At 32.6% G+C, this 21,557-nt stretch overlaps 1 protein-coding gene across 1 annotated transcript; it reads left to right on the forward strand.

The window, feature by feature from the left end:
• The first annotated feature begins 1,467 nt into the window (after positions 1 to 1,467).
• Positions 1,468 to 20,998, forward strand: Vgn (vitellogenin). The gene is made up of 14 exons (XM_018518841.1): positions 1,468 to 1,514; positions 1,815 to 2,548; positions 2,795 to 3,610; positions 4,680 to 5,724; positions 6,026 to 7,606; positions 7,956 to 8,362; positions 8,577 to 9,194; positions 12,375 to 12,414; positions 13,549 to 14,237; positions 14,448 to 15,344; positions 16,558 to 17,623; positions 17,692 to 19,284; positions 19,942 to 20,363; positions 20,491 to 20,998. Exons 1-14 carry the CDS (start codon positions 1,487 to 1,489, stop codon positions 20,755 to 20,757), a joined length of 10,203 nt encoding a protein of 3,400 aa, XP_018374343.1. The 5' UTR covers positions 1,468 to 1,486; the 3' UTR covers positions 20,758 to 20,998.
• The last annotated feature ends 559 nt before the right edge of the window (positions 20,999 to 21,557 follow it).

Here is a 21,557-nt window from a genome sequence, read left to right on the forward strand (position 1 = left end):
GAATCAATTAATCAGAATCTTTCCTTTCCTTCCATTCTATGGAGAAGAAGAATTTCGATTGGTTGATTCCCTTATGCACTATGCATTATGCGTTATGCAAGAGTTTGTGGCAATTACTCCTTATAAAAAACGAAGTTAGGAAACAGTTGCCGGTTTATTCTTTCGTCTTTATATATATTTTTAAACTTTCGTCTTTACATATAATTTTATATTTTTAATTTATGTATTTATATTACCGACTAGATAATAATTTTTTTTCTGATACAAGAAAATCCTATTCTAATTTCTATGAAGTTTGTAAAATATAAACAAAATTTTTAAATAAGAAATATATATATATATATATATATATGTATTTTTCTAAAATATTTTACTTAAATATTTTTTTAAATAATTTAGTAGATACGTAGTACTTAAAGGCTGAAAGTACATAAAAATTAAAAGAAAATCTAGCATATATTTTTTATTCATTACAAATACACAATTTATCATAATCTGGAAAATAATAATTAAAAAAATACTTGTATGCGAGTGTATACGTGCGTGAGCGCGCGCATGTGTGTGTGCGTGTATGTGTGAAAGGAAATGTTACTTAAAAATTTTCTAATCGCGTAATCATCGTTAGTAAATATCTCCTGCATTAACACCGATATCTCGCTACTTGGATCAAAGTTTGACTTTTAACTTTCGTTTGGCATTGGAAAATGTGTGCAAGTTCACATTACATCCGCTAATATCTCCCGTTGCTCGCTTTCCGGAGACATTTTCATTCATGATAAGATACAAATAAGAAAAAAATAAAATAGCATTTAATGACATAGGATCGTTTTCGTAATCATTGTGCTAACAATTTTCAAATGTCAAGCAAAAATTCAACACGTGCAGAAAATTAACAATAGTCTTTTGGGAATCAATACCTTCTATATTTTTGCTTATCCAACAAAACGATGAATATATTAAGTGAAATTTTCCTGAAAAAGAATTTTCTATTAAATTTTATATAAATGTATATATATATACCTTCTGTTCCGTAGCAAATAGACAATTGTATTTTGCGTAAGTTCCAAAAAATTCTGCGCAAATAGTAACATTATTTTTTTTATTAATTCCTAATTACGTCAAACATATTTTAATAAATTTCAATATGGTATCTAGAAAACAACTGATTAATAGATAGTAATGTGTTTTCATCAACTGACAAAGTTAATAATATCTTCAAACGAAGTCAAAGTTCTGTCCGGAAGTCCGATGGCACGACCCGTCTTTACTTTCTTAAATATGCTGCGGATGTGTAAGTAATCTATCGTGTGAAAGGTTAAAAAAATTTGTCACGCGTTCATAAACGGTATAGTTTCAAGTTCGTACGGATACTGAATCTCTGTGGCTATCAGCAGGTCAAGCTGAGTTGGCATACTCCTTTATATAAATTAAATCAAGGAGAAGAAGCTTTCATTTCACATTCGATACCTGGCAACCACATAACACCATGTGGTTCCCTGTTATCCTTTTAATAGGTAAGAAAGACAATAACTTTATGTAGATGGTAATAATATCCACGAAAATTTCAAATGGAATATCTCATACTTTCATGAAATTTTTGAAAAAAATTTTTTCAAGTTGGTACAGAATTAATTAATTTTTCGATTGATCACTGCTGCAAAATCTGACTTTCATATTTTGGATAAACTTATTGTTTAACTAATTTATGTACTAAAGTAAATCCAACTTTTTGAGACAACGTAATAAGAATCATCTTAATCCGACAAGAAAATACAAATTTCAATTATTAAAATTTGGTAATTTCTCTTTGGCAGCCGGCGTGGCCGTGGTCACAGGCACGGTTGACCACGAGCATGCTTGGGAAAAGGAAAACGAGTATGAATACCATGTACATAGTCGAACAGTGGTAGGCCTTGACAAGTTGAAACGACAATATACTGGACTTCAAATTGAGGCTAAACTCATCGTTCAAGTAAAATCGCCACAGAAATTGCAAGTGAAGCTGTCCGATGTACGGTATACTCGTCTACACACCACATTAGTGGACGGCCCGGATACCAACCTTCCTGAACATATGCTGGACTATCGGGTGATTCCCATGTTAGAAAAGCCATTTGAGGTCACAATGAAGCACGGAGTGATACGGGACTTATTAGTCGACCGTGATATTCCTACTTGGCAACTGAATCTCCTCAAGAGTATCATGAGCCAGCTGCAAATTGACACGCAGGGCGAAAACGCGGTAGAAATCATGAGCGCTCAAATTCCAGACGATGAAAATTCTCCCGTTATATTTACAGCCATAGAAGATTCCGTCAGTGGCAAGTGCGAAGTACTATACGAGATCTTACCGTTGCACCCAGATGTTCACCGAGTGATGCCAGACAAGATACTTATTCCGGACTTACTCGGTAAGGGCTATCATTACGAGGTTAAAAAAATTAAGAATTACGAGAAATGCCTTGAGCGACAAATTTATCATCACGGTCTAGAAGATCCATGGCTCCGTAAACGGAAAAAATTATATAAACGGGATAAATTTATTTCGGTGAGTTAATTGATAAACTGTTTTATATTCTATACTCATAGTTAAAAAATAAGCAATAATTACAATTGTTGAAAATTATGAAAAAGAATACTTTTTAGGAAAACTATTTTATTTGAAATATTAGTATTTTTCTATAGCAAATGATTCAAACTATTGTATTAATAGAATCAAACTATTACAATCAACAAAAAAGAAAATGATAAAATTTCTTAATGAAATTTATTTGTGGTTATGTGATTATTACAGGAATTATCTACGACTCAAATGCTTATCTCGGGCAATCTGAAAAGATTTACTATTCAATCTGTCGTAACGAAGAGTCATGTATCCGTTAGGCCTGATAAAATTGATCCTTTCCTTGGTAACGTTCATAGCATATTGAAATTGATTTTAAAGAGAAGGGACAAAATATCCAGCCCAATGTTTGATTCGCTCGAATCAATCAACCTCGAGTCGACTGGAAACCTAATGTACACGTATAATAATCCATTTTCTGATTCTGAGAACCCAATATTACCAAGCATCGGTATGAATTCCGAGCAAATGCAGTCATCAGAGAGAACCAGTTCTTCTGAAAAAATGTGGGACGACCATATCAGCTCCTTTAGTAGCTCCAGCGATGAGGGTTCACCTAAAAGAATGGCAATGCGCATGGATCTGAAAAATCCGGTGTTACCCTACATGGCCCCCATAAAAGTGGAACAAATGAAGGACTTAATTAATGAAATAGCTGTTGCAATACATTATTCTAATGATACGCGTCTAAGAGCAGTGGAGCATATAGTGTGTTTAAAAAACTCCCTGCGCATCATGAGCCTCAAGCAGATTGCTGAATTAAAAGAACAATTACGTAATCTCGTAATTAACAATAAAGATTACGAGAATACTGTCTGGAGCATCTTCCGGGATGGTCTTGTACAAACCGGAACAGAACCCGCTTTATTGACTATCCACAATTTGTTAAAAACGAAAAAAATTGAAGGCCTAGTGGCAGCAAAAGTTATGTCTCAAATTTCCAAGTATGTTTACAAACCAACAAAAGAATATGTCAAAGCATTCTATGTAAGTATCTACTTATACATAATAACATGTTAATAATTAATTAATTTTTAATTCTTCGCAGTCCGTCAAAATGCTTATTATATTAACAATTAAAAATGATATGCGAATACACAAAAAGAAATAATTCTATTGCTAAGAAAAATGATTACTCAATTTACTTTTTTCTTTTAAATAATGATTATATTTAACAAAGAATATTTTCTTAATAAGAATCTTAAAATATGCTTATATTACAAATTTTAGGAAAAATTAATTTTACTCTATTCAACATAAAAATTTTTTTTCTTTTGAAGAATAAAAAATTTTTATTGGAGAAGCGACTTTATATAATAAGCAAATCGAGTTTGTTTAATTTAATAATCTTGATTGAAATGTTAAACTCCCTCTCCCCCTCTCTCTCTCTATTAGGATTCAGAATATGTTTTTAACAAATATGACGCTTGTGATAAATTTATGACGGATTTGTTAGTATAAACTTTTTAAATATATTTGAAACAAGTAATTATTATTTGCATTTACAGTAAAAAACGTTTTGTATTTGTGTTAGAAATAGTCCACTTAAGTTTTTATTAAAATTTTGTATTGAATTTTTAATATATTCGAGTGTTAATTTAATATAATGTGATTGTGTTATATTTAAATATTTTATAAACTGATATTTAATATTTCTTAATGTTAAAATAATAATTCATGAATAATAATGAATAAAAATGTAAGAATAATGTTTTTTAAAATTTAAATTCTAAGATAAATGAATAAAATGTGTTAATTTAACATATTACAAATGTTACATTTATTGAAACATGTTGATTTAACATATTATAAATATTAATTGTAATGAAGAAGAATAACCATTTATAAATTGTATTAGAATTATGTTTTTTATATTGATGTTTTACGTAATATTTATCTTAATTTTTAACATATTTAATTTGTGTTAAATTAACATAAAAACAAATTTCCAATGGTGTACAGTATATACATACAACATATGTACGTACGTACATATGTATGTATTTCCCTGTGTAAAAATAAAAATTAATTTTATCTTTTATGTGATTTTGTGCAGGAAATGATAACCGATCCATCAGTAATGTATCAGACAGCCGTAAATGTAACCGCACCATTAGCATTTGCTGAAGTAATACGTAAAAGTTATAGCGATACTTACCATCCGACACGCAGTTTAAAGCGTTTAGGCCCTATGACTCTCAGAGATATTGTACCAATATACGTCGAGATATCCGAAATTTATATTCCCTTTATGGCTGACCAACTGAAAAAAGGCCTTCTCGATAATGACTATGCAAAAGTTCAAGTATATATCGTGGCACTTGGTTTGACCGGCCATTCGAAGATTCTCTCGATCTTTGAGCCGTACATAGAAGGCAAGGAGCCGGTGTCGAAGTTTCACCGTTTGCTCATGGTATCTTCCCTGTCCACCTTAAGCATATTGAAACCGGAATTAATTGGACCAATTTTTTATAAGATCTACTCGAACGTAAAAGAAGATCATAGAATACGTTGTATGTCTATACATCGATATATTATAACCAACCCACCTTTGATTATGTTGGAACGCATAGCGAAGTTTACTAATGACGATTTGGATGAAGACGTAAACTCTGTTGTAAAAAGTACAATAAACAGTCTCGCTAATACGAAGCGACCGGAATTGGAAGATCTCTCTAATAAGGCACGCAGTGTCAAGCATCTATTGAATCCGAAAGAGTTTAGTAAACTGAAATCGCAAGGCTACTACAAGGACTTGGATTACTGGTTTATTAAGGGACTTAGTGTGCAAACTATTGGTGACAATAGAATATTGCCCTCATATTTGAGTGTTGGTGTGAATAGTGCTTTCGATTTCTTTGGATTACCTACTTTGAAAGCAGGATACATTGTATCGAATGTCAAGGAGCTTTTTTACAACTCAAAGTACGAAGAAACAAGTAATAAATTGTTGAAAGAATCACACATTGAGAAGCTTATGCAAGAACTTTATTTCAAGTCTGAAGAGCTGGAGAAATTGGAAGGAAATGTCTTTATTGACACAGTACACAATCTTCTGATCTATCCCTTTGACAGAGAAGCTCTTAAAAAAATGTCTTCCCGTAAGTATCCTGAATTTTACTACAAAATTATATTACTTTAAATACGAAGCGCCACTACGGTCTGAATATTAAGATGTTGAACTATTATATATATTCATATGAATTAATTTCACCATATCGGCACGCAATTATAATTTCTGAAATTAATTCATTTAATATGAATATATATAATACAACATCTTAACATTCCATCGTAGTGGCGCTTCGTATTTAAAGTAATGTTTCTAACATAAACGATCTTATTTCCAATCTTATTAAAATTATATTACTTTTAAAGAAATAAACTATTATTACATTACAGAGTTGAAGGATTTCTTCAAGAAGGACCAAGAATTGGATTTACTTTCCGTCGATAATCACGAAATTATGTTAAGCTTCCCAATTGAAAGTGGCCTGCCGTTCCTTTATACTTTGGACTCGCCAATGATTTTAAAACTTAAAGCTGAAATGAGAAATAACAAACTTTTGAATTTAAAAAAAATTGGCAATTTGAATGTGTATGTTGCCAATAAGGTTCAGAAGCGGTTTGGCTTTATAGCACCTTACGACTCTCATAATTACATTGCTGGTGTTCATGTCAATCGAATATTGGATTTACCATTAGAATATGAAGTCGAACTCGATTCGACCCAACAAAAGCTTGATATTAGTACGTTAAAGATTGGCCTAAAAACTCAAACTTCTCCAATCAATGTATTGCATCTCAGCACCATTCCCTTCACCACGCAAAAAGACCTTCATGAACTTGAATGTGTATTTTCTAGTAGAAACACGCATGTTATACTAACAGAAAGAAAACATAAAATCATATTAGAGAAAGACTTAATTTCTCTCCAAGTAGAAAGTGATAGCAAAGAAATAGAAGAAAATCTAGAAGAAAATGACATTTTATCGCTCTTGTTAAAATTACAAGAGATACCTGACGGCCACTATAAACAATTGGATGTAATAATGAATCATGAACAGTTAGCAAAGAGTGTATTAGACATGAACATTATTCATGAGAAAATTGCAATTGATAATGCCGTACAATTATATGATCCAGAATCACAAATTATGTTTCCTTTAAAACACGTAAAGCTAAACAGTGAAAAAAGACGAAAGGAAGTTGCGACGGGCTTAAGCAAAGACCTCAGGTCGGGTGATGTCCATATATTGGATATAAATTTAAACTTACCGGAGTTAGAAAAGCAACAAGTTTTCACCGTTGGTTGGATGGACAGCAACATAGACAAGAAGTCTAAGGTTTATTTATATTGGAATTCTCAAATGTTGAGGATGGAAAAACCAACATCTGAAGTTTGCTATACGCATGAAATACAATATTCACCAGATACTCCTTTAAATTTCGAACATATGAAGAAACACGCGCCGAAGGATAAGGTCAGAGCTGAACTGCAATATGGAGAGAGTTGCAGCAGAGGAAACAAAATTGTTGTCGAAGCGAGTATGTCGCGAAGCGACCGAATAAAGGATTTGTTAGAGTCCTCCAAAGTAGTTAAACAATGTTGGAAAGAAATGGAGGAGGGACATAATGCACTGCATGCTTGCCAGCAGGCCACTGAACTTGCCCAAATGAAGAATCAGTTGGACGTTTCGTATAAAGGTCCAATAAGGGACATTATTAAAAAAATTATTAAAAAGATTTCCGACTTTATTTCGCATCTCTTCCCTCACTCACGAATTAAACTAACAGACTCGGAAGACTCTGATGAAAAAGGCTTCGATATAAAAATGACTTTGTCACCCTCGGAAATAGATCCGTCGGTTTCCTTAGATTCACCGCAAGCAGATGTTACTTTCCCTAACATGGAGCAAACAGATTCCGAAATGCAAGAGCTATTAAAAGAAAATATCATACACCGAAGAAAAGAAAGAAGAGGTAAGTGACAAAATTTTATGAAAGATATAACTACTGTTCTTTAAATATTGAAAGTTAAAATAATTCAATATATTGAATTATGTAATGTATTATGTTAATTGAGAAACAATTGAGAAGTTAATGCTTGAATAATAACGCAGAGAAGTTAATAATTTGATACTCTATTAACTTTATAACATTTCTCAATTATTCCGCGAGCGCGTTTTTATTTATTCTAAACAAATAAATTATTCATTGTTCTATTATTGTTATCATTTATATTTTATTTGGTAAAGATTGTTTGCAAAATGTAATGTAGATTACATATAAAAATTTTATAACGTATATAACATTTGAATTTTTTTTACAGCTTCGTGTACTTTTGATAAAGACATGCTCCTTACTTTTGATAAGCTGCTTTATCCTGTGAAACTGGGGACTTGTAAACATGTACTAATGACCACTTATCCACAAAAGAATACTCAATATAAGGAATCAAACGTAGATTTTGTTGCCTTAATTAGAAATCATAGCGATGGTGCCAAGATGATTGCTATAATGGTGGACGACCACCTATTTGAAATGGATAAAATAGGTGATAATACTACAATTCTAATCGACGGCGTTCCCATTAAATTATCACATAAAGGTTATCAACTAAGAGAAGATAGTGGAAAAGTTTTGGAAATCCATAAGCTACCCGACGGTTCGATCGAAGTGGATTCGGGCAAATCTGATTTCAGAATACTATTCGACGGAGAACGTATTCAACTATTTGTGAGTAAAAATGTGAAACAAACTGGTAATGGCTGCATTCGGAAATGTCGCTCGGATGCCTTCGATGCCTCGGAATCACCATCTGTCCTGGTTTAACATTTAATGTTTAAGATGATGAATTCGAGGCATCCGAGCGACGTTTCCGAACGCAGCCATTAATAAGTTGATCGCAGTAATGTAGAAAGCATAACAATCAAAATAAATTTGTCATCAGGTATCCGATATATACCGCAATGCTGTACGCGGTCTTTGTGGCAACTACGACTCCGATCCCAGCACCGATTTCCTCACTCCTCAGAACTGTCTCATGAAGATGCCCGAAGTATTCACCGCTACGTATGCCTTGACTGAGGATTGCCTTCAGGAAGACATTCTGGAGAACAAACGAAAAGCTAAACTCACTCAGTGCCGTGAGTTGCCAATGTCTCGTCCGAACAACGTTATTAACGATATAGAAGCGGGAAGATTGCCGACACATAGTGAACGTTGGGGCTATCATAACGATAATCTCAAGAGAAAATATAACTTCGATTACGATAGTAAAAAATCCAGTTCCGAGAGAAAGGATTTACCAGACAATAGTAATCTTATCTATCGCACAAAAGTTGTTCTAGAGGACGAAGAGATCTGTTTCACGATCAAACCTGTACCAATGTGCCGACATGGTACCAAGTCTCGTGAAAAAAAGATGAAGGAATTTGGCCTTTATTGCCAACCAAGGAACGAGGAATCTTTATTAATAAAACGCAGGATCGAGCAAGGCGCTAATCCAGATTTTACCCGAAAGCCTTTGAGTAGATCGCATACTTTCCAAGTTCCTATCGTTTGCAACGCATAATCTGGCAATATCAAAATGATATACCGACCATGTATACTTAAAACGACCTCTTTTTTATTTTTTCTTTTTTTAGAAAGCAGTAAATATGCACTGTGAAATCTATAGTATCAAATTTAACTCACATTAGGTTAAATTTGACACTATAGATTTAACAGTGTGTTGTTTAATAATGCAGTAATGTAAGCAATAATAAAGTTGAAGCTTTTCAACATAATTATTCGTCGTATATTCTTTTCCGCATACTCAAGCTGTTCGAAATCAACACAATTCATTTAATATCAGCATTAATTAATTATTATCATTATATGTCTTTTGTACAATAATTGTTCTTTTTGTCAGAAAAGTAACCGTTAAATTTTTATTTCTTTCTAGCAGAACACCGTGTTCATAAAAAAATGAGCTGTTAAATTTTTGTATAAATTTTTTATATTTTTCAATAGCAGTAATTCAATGAAAAATCATCGTATTGCGGTGAATGAAAACTCAAATTAAAGCTTGAACATTCCTGTTAATAACAAAGAAGATCAAAAGAGAGTTAGAAAAAATGCTTTACAAAATGACGGATATAATAATATAACAGTTGAAGAAAAAACATTTGTTTTTCTATTTTTTAAAGTCAGTCTTCAACAACATCCATGTTTTGTAAAACATTTTCTGTAATTCAATTTGGATTTTCCTATTTATTAAGTGAAATGTTCAAACTTTATAACTTGAGCTTTGACTTATTCCAATGCAATAATTTTTCGTTAATTACCATTATTAATAAATATTAAAAATTTGTGCTAAAATTTAGAGACCCGTTTTTTTGCAGGTGAGTGTACATAAGAGAGATTAAGATGACAATGAAATAAAGATTGCGTTCCATTGCATGCATAACGCGCTTGAGGTATCATTTTAACCTTGTTATTTAGAGTGTTAAGCAAAAATAAAATATGACATGTTCATTATGCGACGAAAGGCAGCCACGGTTTGTGTGACAAACGAGTTTTGATTATCGCCTTTCCCTTTTATCCCAATTGTTTATTATCTCAATCAAGGTGCTTCGCATTCTAAGTTCATGTCAAAAAATTCCCGAACGTTCTAGAAAACTTAGGGTACAAAACCTCATCCTCCCGCGGCTCCAGAGTCAGTCGCTAATAGTGGTATCATAGTCCCGTATCGCAGCAATCGCAGTTATAAAGTTACTTGCTTCGCGCGGTGTGCGGTCTACACGCGAGTTTGCAGTGTGCATTCGCATTCATAAATATCAGACTAGAAATTGAGATTAAAGTTGAAATTGAATTTGATCAATCAAAGCAAAGTTCACTGATATATCAGCTTTCTTTCTTCTGATTAATTAAATTCAATCTCAATCTCAATTTCAATCTCTTATCTAATACAGGAATAAAAGAAGCTGTGCATATAAATATTCATATATTTTATATTGATTTTGTGTAATAAAAATTGTAATTTGTCGTGATTCGATGAGTTCGTTGCCGTCTCGAAAACTGATTCGCTCTTCTCACTGTATTTTCAACGCGCTGAGAATGCAAACACTATATATACGCACTGAATTAAACAGATTACAAACGGAAATTCTATATATAGTATAGGTGGAATATTGCTATGGATATATAAGTCAACGATAAAGAGGAAAATGGTTCTCCTTAATAAATAAATGAGTTTCCATTTACGTAGAAGAAATGACTTTGTTGAAGTATTTAAAAATTTAGATACCTATACAGATTCAATAATAACTTTGTTGGATTATCAAAATAATTATGTAGGAAACTCAAGTATGATAAGCAATGCTGCAAAATGCTTTGACATTCTAGCCATCAGTTTGAACGTCTTACATAATTATTTTGATTGTCCAACGAAATTATTTTCAGATATGTGTGTGTATCTAGTTAAATTTTTAAGTATTCTTTCCGTGTAGATTTTTTTTATGTCGTAATAGAAGATTTGAAAATAAATGACAATGATTAGAATGATAGAGTTACATGTTAATTTTATATAATTTCACTGTAGATGATATTTATTATACTGTTCCCACGAAAAAAACAACTACGATCCACACATTTTATGATCAGATTAGAGAACTCGAGTTATTTATTTCCGCATGCATTATCGTTGTATCTTTGGGAAGCCCAATATGACAATAATGCATGTGGAATTAAATAACGGGCTCGAATTCTTCAATCTGATCACAAAATGTGTGGATCGTGCATCTCTCTCCATGGACAGTATAAAATATTTATATTTTTATTAACAAAATCTTTTTAATAATGAATAATTTTCTTTCATTCTCTCTCTCTTTAAAAAACTGACATATAGAGAGATACAATTTTGTTTTGTTTTTAATAATGAGATTGTGTTTTATTAGAAGAATGTGGCCAGTTGGTGTAAAACGTAAAATAGCAATGATCATTATGTAAATATTCTTTGAAACGATAGAAATATTGATAACATACTAAAGGTTATCAATGACCTGTTATAAACCTTCGCGCAAACTTACTTGCTATCGATTAAATAACGGGAATATGATGCATATTGTGAAAACACATTCTGCGAAAGATAATAAATTTTATGTAAGTGTTATGATTATGAGAAATGTTATGATCATAAGAAATAAGAGATCGATGAAACATATGAAAAATCGCTCAAATTTTCAAATTAAGTATATTTCGTAATACAGACTAATTTCTTCTTAATTTTTCGTAAAAAGTCATGTAAAGAATTATATTAATTTTAGGACCTTCTATATATAATATTTTCAACATACAGTATTCGATTAATTCAATTATGTGTCAGATATCTGATGGAGACAGTAATTTATTAATAAATGTAGACATTTGTCGAATAATCGGTAAAATGAATCATGCTTTTGGGCGAAGTCATTGTTCTGTTTGAAATATGTGACGATCTTGTCTCCAATTTTCCAAGTATGTCACAATTATGGCGAATTACTCTCAATCACACTCGATTGTACTGCCAGGATGTACCAAGTGCAATTCTAGTATGTACAAGGTTAAAATAATTTATCACGTACGTCGGAACAATATAGTTTTAAGTTCAAGTTGAAATCTAAATCAATGAGCATCGTTCCGTGCGAGTCAAGCTGACATAGCATATGCAGCGTATATAAATCCGATTGAGAAGAGGGAGCTTTCATTTTGCATTTGACACTATTCGCATCATATCATGTGGCTGTATCTGGCTTTTCTCTTAATCTGTAAGTAGATGTCAACGTTACAAATAATATTAATGTTTACGAAAATTGTACGATGACGTCATTTTTCATCTTTTAATGCGTATTTAAAAGAATTTTCTATATTACGTAGTAAAGCGATCATTACGAAATTTGAAATTATATATTGTTTCTCTTCTTTAATGCTATAATTTATCCAAAACTGTGGAAGTTTAGCCTCTCTTTAATAATCCCATAAATAAGAGGGGCAATGGGAGTTTGCGCAGAAATCAATGGGTAAATTTAACAAAATAATCATTTATATTTAACGACATGAATATTAAGTCGCAACAATTTATTTAACATCAAACGTACATTTCAACTCTGTATTTGAACCATCATCAACGAAATTTAACAATCAATACTGCAATTAGATACACAGGTTTGCATATTTTTATGATGTTAATTTATCATGACGGCACGATGAATTAACATCATAGATAGAAAAATGCGAACTTATGTAATCGCGGTATTGATTGTTAAATTTAGTTGATGGCTTAAGTAAAAACCGAAATGTACGTTTAACGTTAAATAAATTATTGTGACTTAATATTCATGTTGTTAAGTAAATAATTATTTTACTGAATTTGCACATTGATTTCTGCGCCGAGTCCTATTGTTCCATTACTATTATTGTTTATTATTATTATTAAATATATAATATTGACGGGAGTCTATTTATAATTGTTAATTTGAAAATTAATAATATATTAATTTCTACAAAATTTACTAAATTATAGATAATTTATACACATTAAAAACGGATAACCTATAAAAATCCAAATTTTTATAAAAATATCAAGATTGTGTAGTAACTAATTAATTAATTAAAAGTAATCAAATTAAGAAGTTCATAATTTTTAAATTAATTAATTTATAACAAGTTAACTTTTAACTTTAACTAGTTATTTTATAAGCTTAATTTCACAAGTTATTAAATTTAACTTAACTTAAAAGAAAATTGAAAGAAAAAATTTTACTTATTCAATCTTTGAGAAAGATACTGTTAAGAAAATAAGCAGTACAGTAAAATTCTGTAAATTAATCTTTTTACATGAACTATATATATTTTATTTGTTAAAACATACTTGAAAAAGCAATGACACTTTCTTTCGATAGTTGGAGCGGCCATAGCCGATCACAATCATGCATGGGAAACCGGAAACGAATATCATTATCTTATAAAAAGTCGGACATTGACGGGCTTAAATGGGCTAGAGGAGCAGTATTCCGGAATTTATATGAGAGGTAAACTCACCATTCAAGTGAAATCATCGGATACGCTGCAGGCTGTGGTGTCCGAGATGCAGCATGCTTCTGTGAATGAAATATTGTTGGATATTTCGGTTGAAAGCACCAAGCTTGAGTTTCGCAAGCTTTCTTTATCGGGAAAGCCCTTCGAAATCAAGCTTAAACGGGGAGTAATCCGAGATATGTTAATTGATCAGAGTGTGCCTACTTGGGAGGTGAATTTGCTGAAAAGTATTGTGAGTCAACTGCAGATTGACACAGAGGGTGAGAATGCAATAGCAAGTAGAAGCACTATGGTGCCCAACGACAATCAGTCTTTTAGTGAATTTAAAGTCATGGAGGATTCCGTTGGCGGCAAATGCGAGGTCCTTTACAATATTTCGTCAGTGATGGGAGATAGTTTGTCAATATCTTTGCCACATCTCCACAAAGATGGTCAACATTTCGTTGTTGCGAAAACAAAAAATTACTCCAGATGCGAACAGCGAGTAGCTTATCATTCTGGTATCATCGGTAAAATGAATTGGAAACCAGGATCTACCGATGGATTTCTTTCGGTGAGTTAGATTTTGATAGATGACAGCTGTCAAACAACATTTGAGCGGATAAAATCTTATATGATTGAAGACTGTATCAAGAAAAAGATTTAGCGAAACTCTCTCGCTTTGAATGTTTCTACACTTCTATACGTATGATAATTCAATAAATAAAAATGCACACAACATCGAGAGAATAAAATTTATTTTGCGATTGTATATTTGTTGCAGAGATCATCTTCGAATTATATTATCATCTCCGGTAATCTGAAACGTTTTACTATTCAATCTTCCACGATGACAAACCAGATGTTAATCAACTCTCATAATAAATATAAATTTGACAATACATACTCTGCCATTGTTTACAGTGGTATGAATTTAACTTTGGATAGAATAAATCAGATCTCCAACCCTATGCATGTATCCAACAATCTCGTGCCGACCGGAAATTTAGTGTACACTTACAACAATCCGTTCTCTAGCCAACGCAAACCGCGTCGTCCGAGTGTCAGTCAAAGTTCTTTGGCGGCTCAATCATCCGAGAACCATAATTCTAACAGTTCTAGCCAGGAAAACCATAGCGACGATGATAACTTCAAGAGTGAGGAACACGATTACTTTCAACCTAAACCGAAATTGGATGAAGCTCCGGAGAGTCCATTATTACCCTATTTTATTGGATACAATGGCATGAGCATTTTAAATTCCGGAGAGAATTATACTCTTATAGCGAAACGCCTGATCGCTCTAACGTTCAGATTTGACCATTTTGGAACTGAACACAACGTAAACGACCGATACATCGAAGCTTTAGAACGATTCACAATTCTGGTTAAATTGATTCGCACCATGAATGTTGAACAGATCGCTGAGATAGCTAACGAAGTGCCCAAACTGTATGGAGCTATCAACACGCTTAGTGAAAGCGATTTTGATTTATCACAACAAAATGTATGGAGTGCTTTTAGCTGCGCCGTTGCAAATGCCGGAACTGGTCCCGCTCTCATCACCATAAAAAACTGGATAAAGTCTGGAAAACTCAAGGGCATACAAGCGGCACAGATTATTTCGAAAATTCCTAAATCCGTGCTCACACCTACAACGGAATATGTCGCAGCGTTTTTCGTAAGTATTCATTATATCTATATGTATTAATATAATATAGTACAGAGTAATTTTTTCTGGCATTTACGCTGGGTACGAAGATTTACGTCGTGGAAGTTAGAAAAGAAGCGAGAAAGAGGATAATTTGCACGCAACCGTTCTGTTACCTTTATGTTACATTTGCATTGTGAGTTTTCATTAATATACTACTGAAACCATAATGAGTAAAATATTTTTTATGTGTGATGGCCTTAAGTTTTGGACAGGGTCGATGTAGAAATAGAAGGATAATAGGATGGAGTATAGCAAAACACAAATGCTTAGCTCTTGTATTCTTTGTTCAGTTTGTGCAATATTTTCGGTACCCCAGCCGTTTGAAATATTTTTTAAATATAAAAGTAAACATTTCTAATTTTTTTAGACAGTATAAAGAAAGATACCGTTTATTCACTTTATTATAATAGCAAATAACACAGTACAACACACATTCCCTCCCGTGAAAAAATCAAAGAGATTCTGAAGTAGATGTAAAAAAAAATACTCATGTCTCGGCGTTTCATCAGATCAAGTCGTTAACGTTTTTTATGCAGCTATTTATCGTATTTGCTTCATATTGTCTTTTTATAATTGTTTTAAATTATATAATAATTTTTTTAAAAATAAATAATTGACGTTTTTGCATATGAAATTATGCGATGAGTCCTAATACAAAAAAAACAATTAAGAATTATTTTTTTCATATATTTTCAAATTTTTGTATAATAATAATACAATTATAATTATTATAAGAATCTTGGTCGTTTTATTTGCCGTTTGTATGATTCCGGGTTTGGTATCACAAATAATAGACCAACAGTATTCATCAACCATGTGTCTGATATCTTTTCCTTTGAAGCGTCCTGTGCTGTACAGTATTATAAAAAGATATTTGATGATACTTAAAAACCGTTAACGACTTGATATGGTAAAACGCCGAGATACGGATATTTTTTTTACATCTACTTTCAGAATCTCTTTGATTTTTTCATGGGAGGAAAAAAAATCGATTTTTGTCGAATTATGTAATACTTGATAAATTAAATGTTCGATAGACGCATATATACCGGAGTTACTCCATATCAAAACAAGAAATTAAAAGAATTTTAATTTTTAAAATTTCTCATTGTTTACACAAATATTTGTATTACTAACCGTTACATGCGAAGATTAATTTTAATGATTGATTTCTATATAGGAAATGATTACCGATGAAAAGGTGACAAAACAGAGATTTTTGAATACAACTGCACCTTTGTTATTCGCCGAATTGGCCCGTTACACTCAAAGCAACAAATTATCTATTTACTATCCGGTCTACAGTTTCGGCCGTATGGTTCCTAAACATGACAATGAACTTCTTGAAACTTATATTCCGTATATGGCTACCCAATTAAGAAAAGCCATTGAGGAAGGCGACAGTCATCGAATTCAAACGTACATTATGGCATTGGGTAATTTCGGTCATCCGAAAATACTTTCTGTTTTTGAGCCATACCTAGAAGGCACAATTCCGATAACGAAATTCCAACGTTTGATGATGGTCATCTCATTAAGCAAACTAACCGAAAGCTATCCGAGAGTTGTCAGATCCGTTGCCTTGAAGATTTACTTGAATTTAAAGGAGGCCTACGAATTACGTTGTGTAGCTGTTCACATCATAATTAAAACCAATCCATCCCTAATTATATTGCAGCGAATGGCGGAATTTACTAATCAGGATCAGGATCAGCACGTAAATTCTGTCGTCAAGACCAGTATAGAGTCCCTCATTAATTTAGAACAATCAGAATGGAAAGATCTCGCTGAAAAGGCGCGTATCGCTAGCAAGCTATTGAATCCTAACATTAGCGATGATAACTACTCTCGAAGCTTTTTCACGCAAACGAAAATCGCCTCCTTAAACATTGCTCAAACAGGCATGTTTCAGATAATTGGTAGCGACGACACTAATACACCTAAAGGTGCATATATTGATATACTTCAATCTTACGGTGGATTAAATCTACCCCTGACAAAAATGGCATATACAGTATCAAGTATCGAAGACTTGAAACAGAAGTGGTTAGATGTATTGCTAGGTGATCGGCCCTGGATGCCTCAAGATAAAACCAGGGAGGAATGGATGATTGAAACGATAATTGAAAAGCTTGGTATTGAGCCCGAAAATGCAGAACAGCTCGAAGGAAATTTCTTTGTGGACTCTGCATTTTCTTCAGGATTCTATCCCTTTGACAATCATACGCTTGAAGAATTTATCAATAGTAAGTATCCTGAAATTTATTAAAAAAAACTGTTGATTTTAATAATGTGAATTATTTTTGTATTGCAGTATTGAAAATGTATCGTAAATCGATATCGCGGACAAGATTATTCGTTTCTGAATACCAAAACAAAAATGATGTAAACCATTACGACATAACGTTAGGATTCCCGACTGAAACCGGTCTGCCGTTCATCTATACCTTAGCAGTACCGAAAATAACGTCCATTAACAGAGGAGGATCTATTAAAATTAAAGCCACACAAAATGATAGCTTTGTAGAACTGGCAGGAACAGGTTATATAGTATCAAGTGAAAAGATCCAAAGTAGAATTGGTTTCGTAACACCTTTCGAGCACAGACACTACATTGCTGGTGTTGATATCAATACGCATATCGCCATACCAGTTGGTTTAAATTTCACAACGAGATGTAACAGTACATTTCAGCTGAAGCTACAACCTCATAATAATCCTCATAGCAGGATGACAATCACTCGATTAGCGATTCACCACAGTGTGGTTCCTTATACCTCAAGACAGGACATTCTGCAACTTTTAGAGTTCAGCAATGAAACACGTCTAGTATACACGAAGGAACCGAATGAAATTCAGATTTCGCTAGGTAACCTGACACTCTCCGCAAGAAGTGATGTTATTGACAGCGATATGTCGCAGAAGAAGGGACTTGAAGGCCTTATTAACCTTTCTGCTATATTTTATTTAAATCTTGGTGCCCATTACAGGAGATTCGACGCAACCTTATATCCTGTAGAAGCACAAATAAATCTAACTCGTTATGTCCAGAGGACCAATAGAAGTTCGGAAGCAACAATTCCTGCAATAATTGACAAACGGCCAAACAGCAGGGAAAGAGGCGCACAATTTTTAGATGAACTCACAATTACCAAAGATAATAGATCTGACAATTCTGTCACTACATCTACAATGTATGACATAAGTGTTTTAGCTAATAATAATTATTACGTTTTGACTTTCGTTTTGGGAGAGAGCCGCGACAAATTACAGACCCTTTCCTATGAGAATGTCCAATCGCTAGATGGAGAAGTCTTCTGGGAGTTTTGTAGTGTTAATAGCATTGTTGGATTATCACAGTACAATCATCTAAATGTTGAGAAAGCAATCGAAAAGATTCCGAATTACGAATTTAACGCTGAGATGCGACATGGTAGTTGTGCAAATGGAGAGACGATTAAACTCAAAGGAAATTTGAGTCGCACTGATGATGTTTTAAAGAAGGCAATGAAATCCGAGATAGTCGAGGAGTGTCGACAACAAATGAAACAAGGCAATATTTGGCTACCAACTTGTCAAAAGGCCAACGAATTAATCCAACAGAGGGATCTTCTGATCATGTCACTGGAAACGAATTCGAATAATTTATATTCTCTTGCCAACAGAATGATCTTGATGATCAAGATGATGATTTCCGATAATAATATGAAAAGACCTAGCATGGAAGGCTTTAATAAATACATGGATGTAGAAATAAAAATTCCATTTGATAATAATGATGTGAACATTTCTTTGAACACTTTGCGAGCGGATGTTTCGTTCTCTCTGTCGCAACTTGTCGAAGATCCTAATGTTATCTCTCCCAATTATACACTAAATAAGCTTTTTAAGGAAGACCTGGAAGGAGGTGAGTTATAATAAATGCATTCAAAAGTATATATGAGATCAATACAATTAGCAAAGTAGTTATTATAAAAAAAAGATCTCGAAAACCTTATAAAAAAATATTCAAAAATTATTGATAAAAAATAGATATGTTACACTGACCCAAAAGTAGTACAACGCTTACAAAACGCTAAAAAAGCACATATAATCGCTTTTTTAGCACTTATTTGCCGCTGTGCTACTTGGGGAGCAACAAAATTTAGTGTTTTTCTGTATCGCGAATGTGAATACGCATTTTCGATATTTTTGCTTGCTGAACACGAACCGTTACTTAAATTTGATTAGTAGTTTGCATTTTTTTAATAATAATGTCAAAGATGCAAATAAGATTTCGAGGAATTCCATGACATTACACCGGCAGCAAATTTTATTCTTAAATTTTATTTATAACACGTAAAAATATTAACTTTCAGCTTTAAAATGCATTTTGATTTGTTTCAATGTCATTTTTCATTTTCGATATATTAATTTGAAAATAGCTCTTTTTCCATGTATAATACATGCATTATTACACGAAAATCATATTTTCTTTATGTCTTGCGAGAAACCTCTTTTCTTTATGTCTTTATGTATGTACTCGACGTCACGTCGTTTTATTAAATATGAAAATTTTTTGCAGATATGTGCGTTCTCGACAAAACCCAAGTTGTAACTTTTGACAATAAGATCTATCCCTTGACATTGGGAGAATGTTGGCACGTAATGATGGCGCCTTATCCAAAGCGGGATCCCAATAATCCCGAAAAAATTTTAGATTTTCCGTATGATGTAAGGGCAATTGTCATGGCCCGAGAAATGGACGACGGCAGTAAACAGGTATGGATAATCTTGGGTCATGAAGAAATTCATTTGCGAAAATTGGACGATCGTCTCCAAGTTTCTATCGTTGGTGGTGATGATTATGATTCTCATTTCTCGAGTCATAAGAACTACGAACAAACTGACTTATACGAAATTTATCAAGAGGATGGATTAATTATAATGCATTCGCTGCAATATAATATCCACGTCGTATATGATGGAGAACGTATCCTACTTTATGTAAGTAAAGAAATAAAGCAAGTTGTATATAAAATAAACTACATAAGCTAGACTACTTACGTGACTGCATAAAATATGATCAAGAGATGCGTGAAATTTGAATGTAATGAAACACGTCTGTTGTTAGGTACACGATAAATATCTCTATACTGTACGTGGTCTCTGCGGTAATTACGACATGCGATCCAACAACGATTTCGTTACCCCTAAGAATTGCATCCTGACGAAGCCCGAAGAATTCGCCGCGACATATGCCCTGACTTATCAGGAAGACTGCAAAGGACCCGCTTTGCAGAACAAACTAAAAGCCGAACAATCCACATGTATTTCGAGATCGTATATTCCGGGTGACGTCATCAGTGAAAGAGAAAAGGGAAGATGGAGCTATCATTAAAATAATCGATATGTTTAAGGAAAGCACAGCAATAATCGAATAGTTTTTTTTATCAGAGCTGATAAGAGCTGTAAACCTACGGAATAAAAATGAGAAGTCAAAAATATCTGGCATAATAAAAACGTTTTTATCCAATTCAAGCGCAGAATTAAGCAAAGATTAGAACCGAAGAGTCGGAAACTTTCAATGTTCTTATATTACTAGCTTTTTTATTGAGTGAATACAAAATCTCGTGCCCGATTTTAAAAAAATGTTTATGTATAATTTTATGTAGGACGCAATATTTTAATTAAATTGACAATTATACTATTCGATAGAGCAAAGTTTCAGATTTAAGAATCTGTTTTTTGAATTGCGATGATGACGAAGTTATGAGTAATCAAAGTGAAAATGTTCTTTTTATTTAATTCGTAATAATTCAGTAATAAAAAATTGTAGAGATATTTTTTAATTTAAATTTCATTTATTTTTAACAAAATTACAGTCGTTTCAATTTTGAATAATAAATCAGGCACGAAGTTTTGCACTTACCCAATATTTTACATCCATTTTGTATAAATATGTGCTATTTTGCTAATTGTAATCACATACAATAAAAAAATAATGATAAAGTTATATTTTTTTAATAACTTATATTTTAGTGATTTCTTTTCCTTTTACAGGGGATTAAATATAATCGAATGAATAAAGAGAATAAAAGTATATTTGCATTTAAATTTCACTTATAAAATCAAAATTAGATTTTGCACAATAACTATTTTTATTTTATATAAAATTTTATATATTTATATAAAATTTTA

The sequence above is a fragment of the Trachymyrmex cornetzi genome, unplaced genomic scaffold (assembly GCF_001594075.2).
Source record: "Trachymyrmex cornetzi isolate Tcor2-1 unplaced genomic scaffold, Tcor1.1 scaffold797, whole genome shotgun sequence".
NCBI classification, from domain to species: Eukaryota; Metazoa; Arthropoda; class Insecta; order Hymenoptera; family Formicidae; genus Trachymyrmex; species Trachymyrmex cornetzi.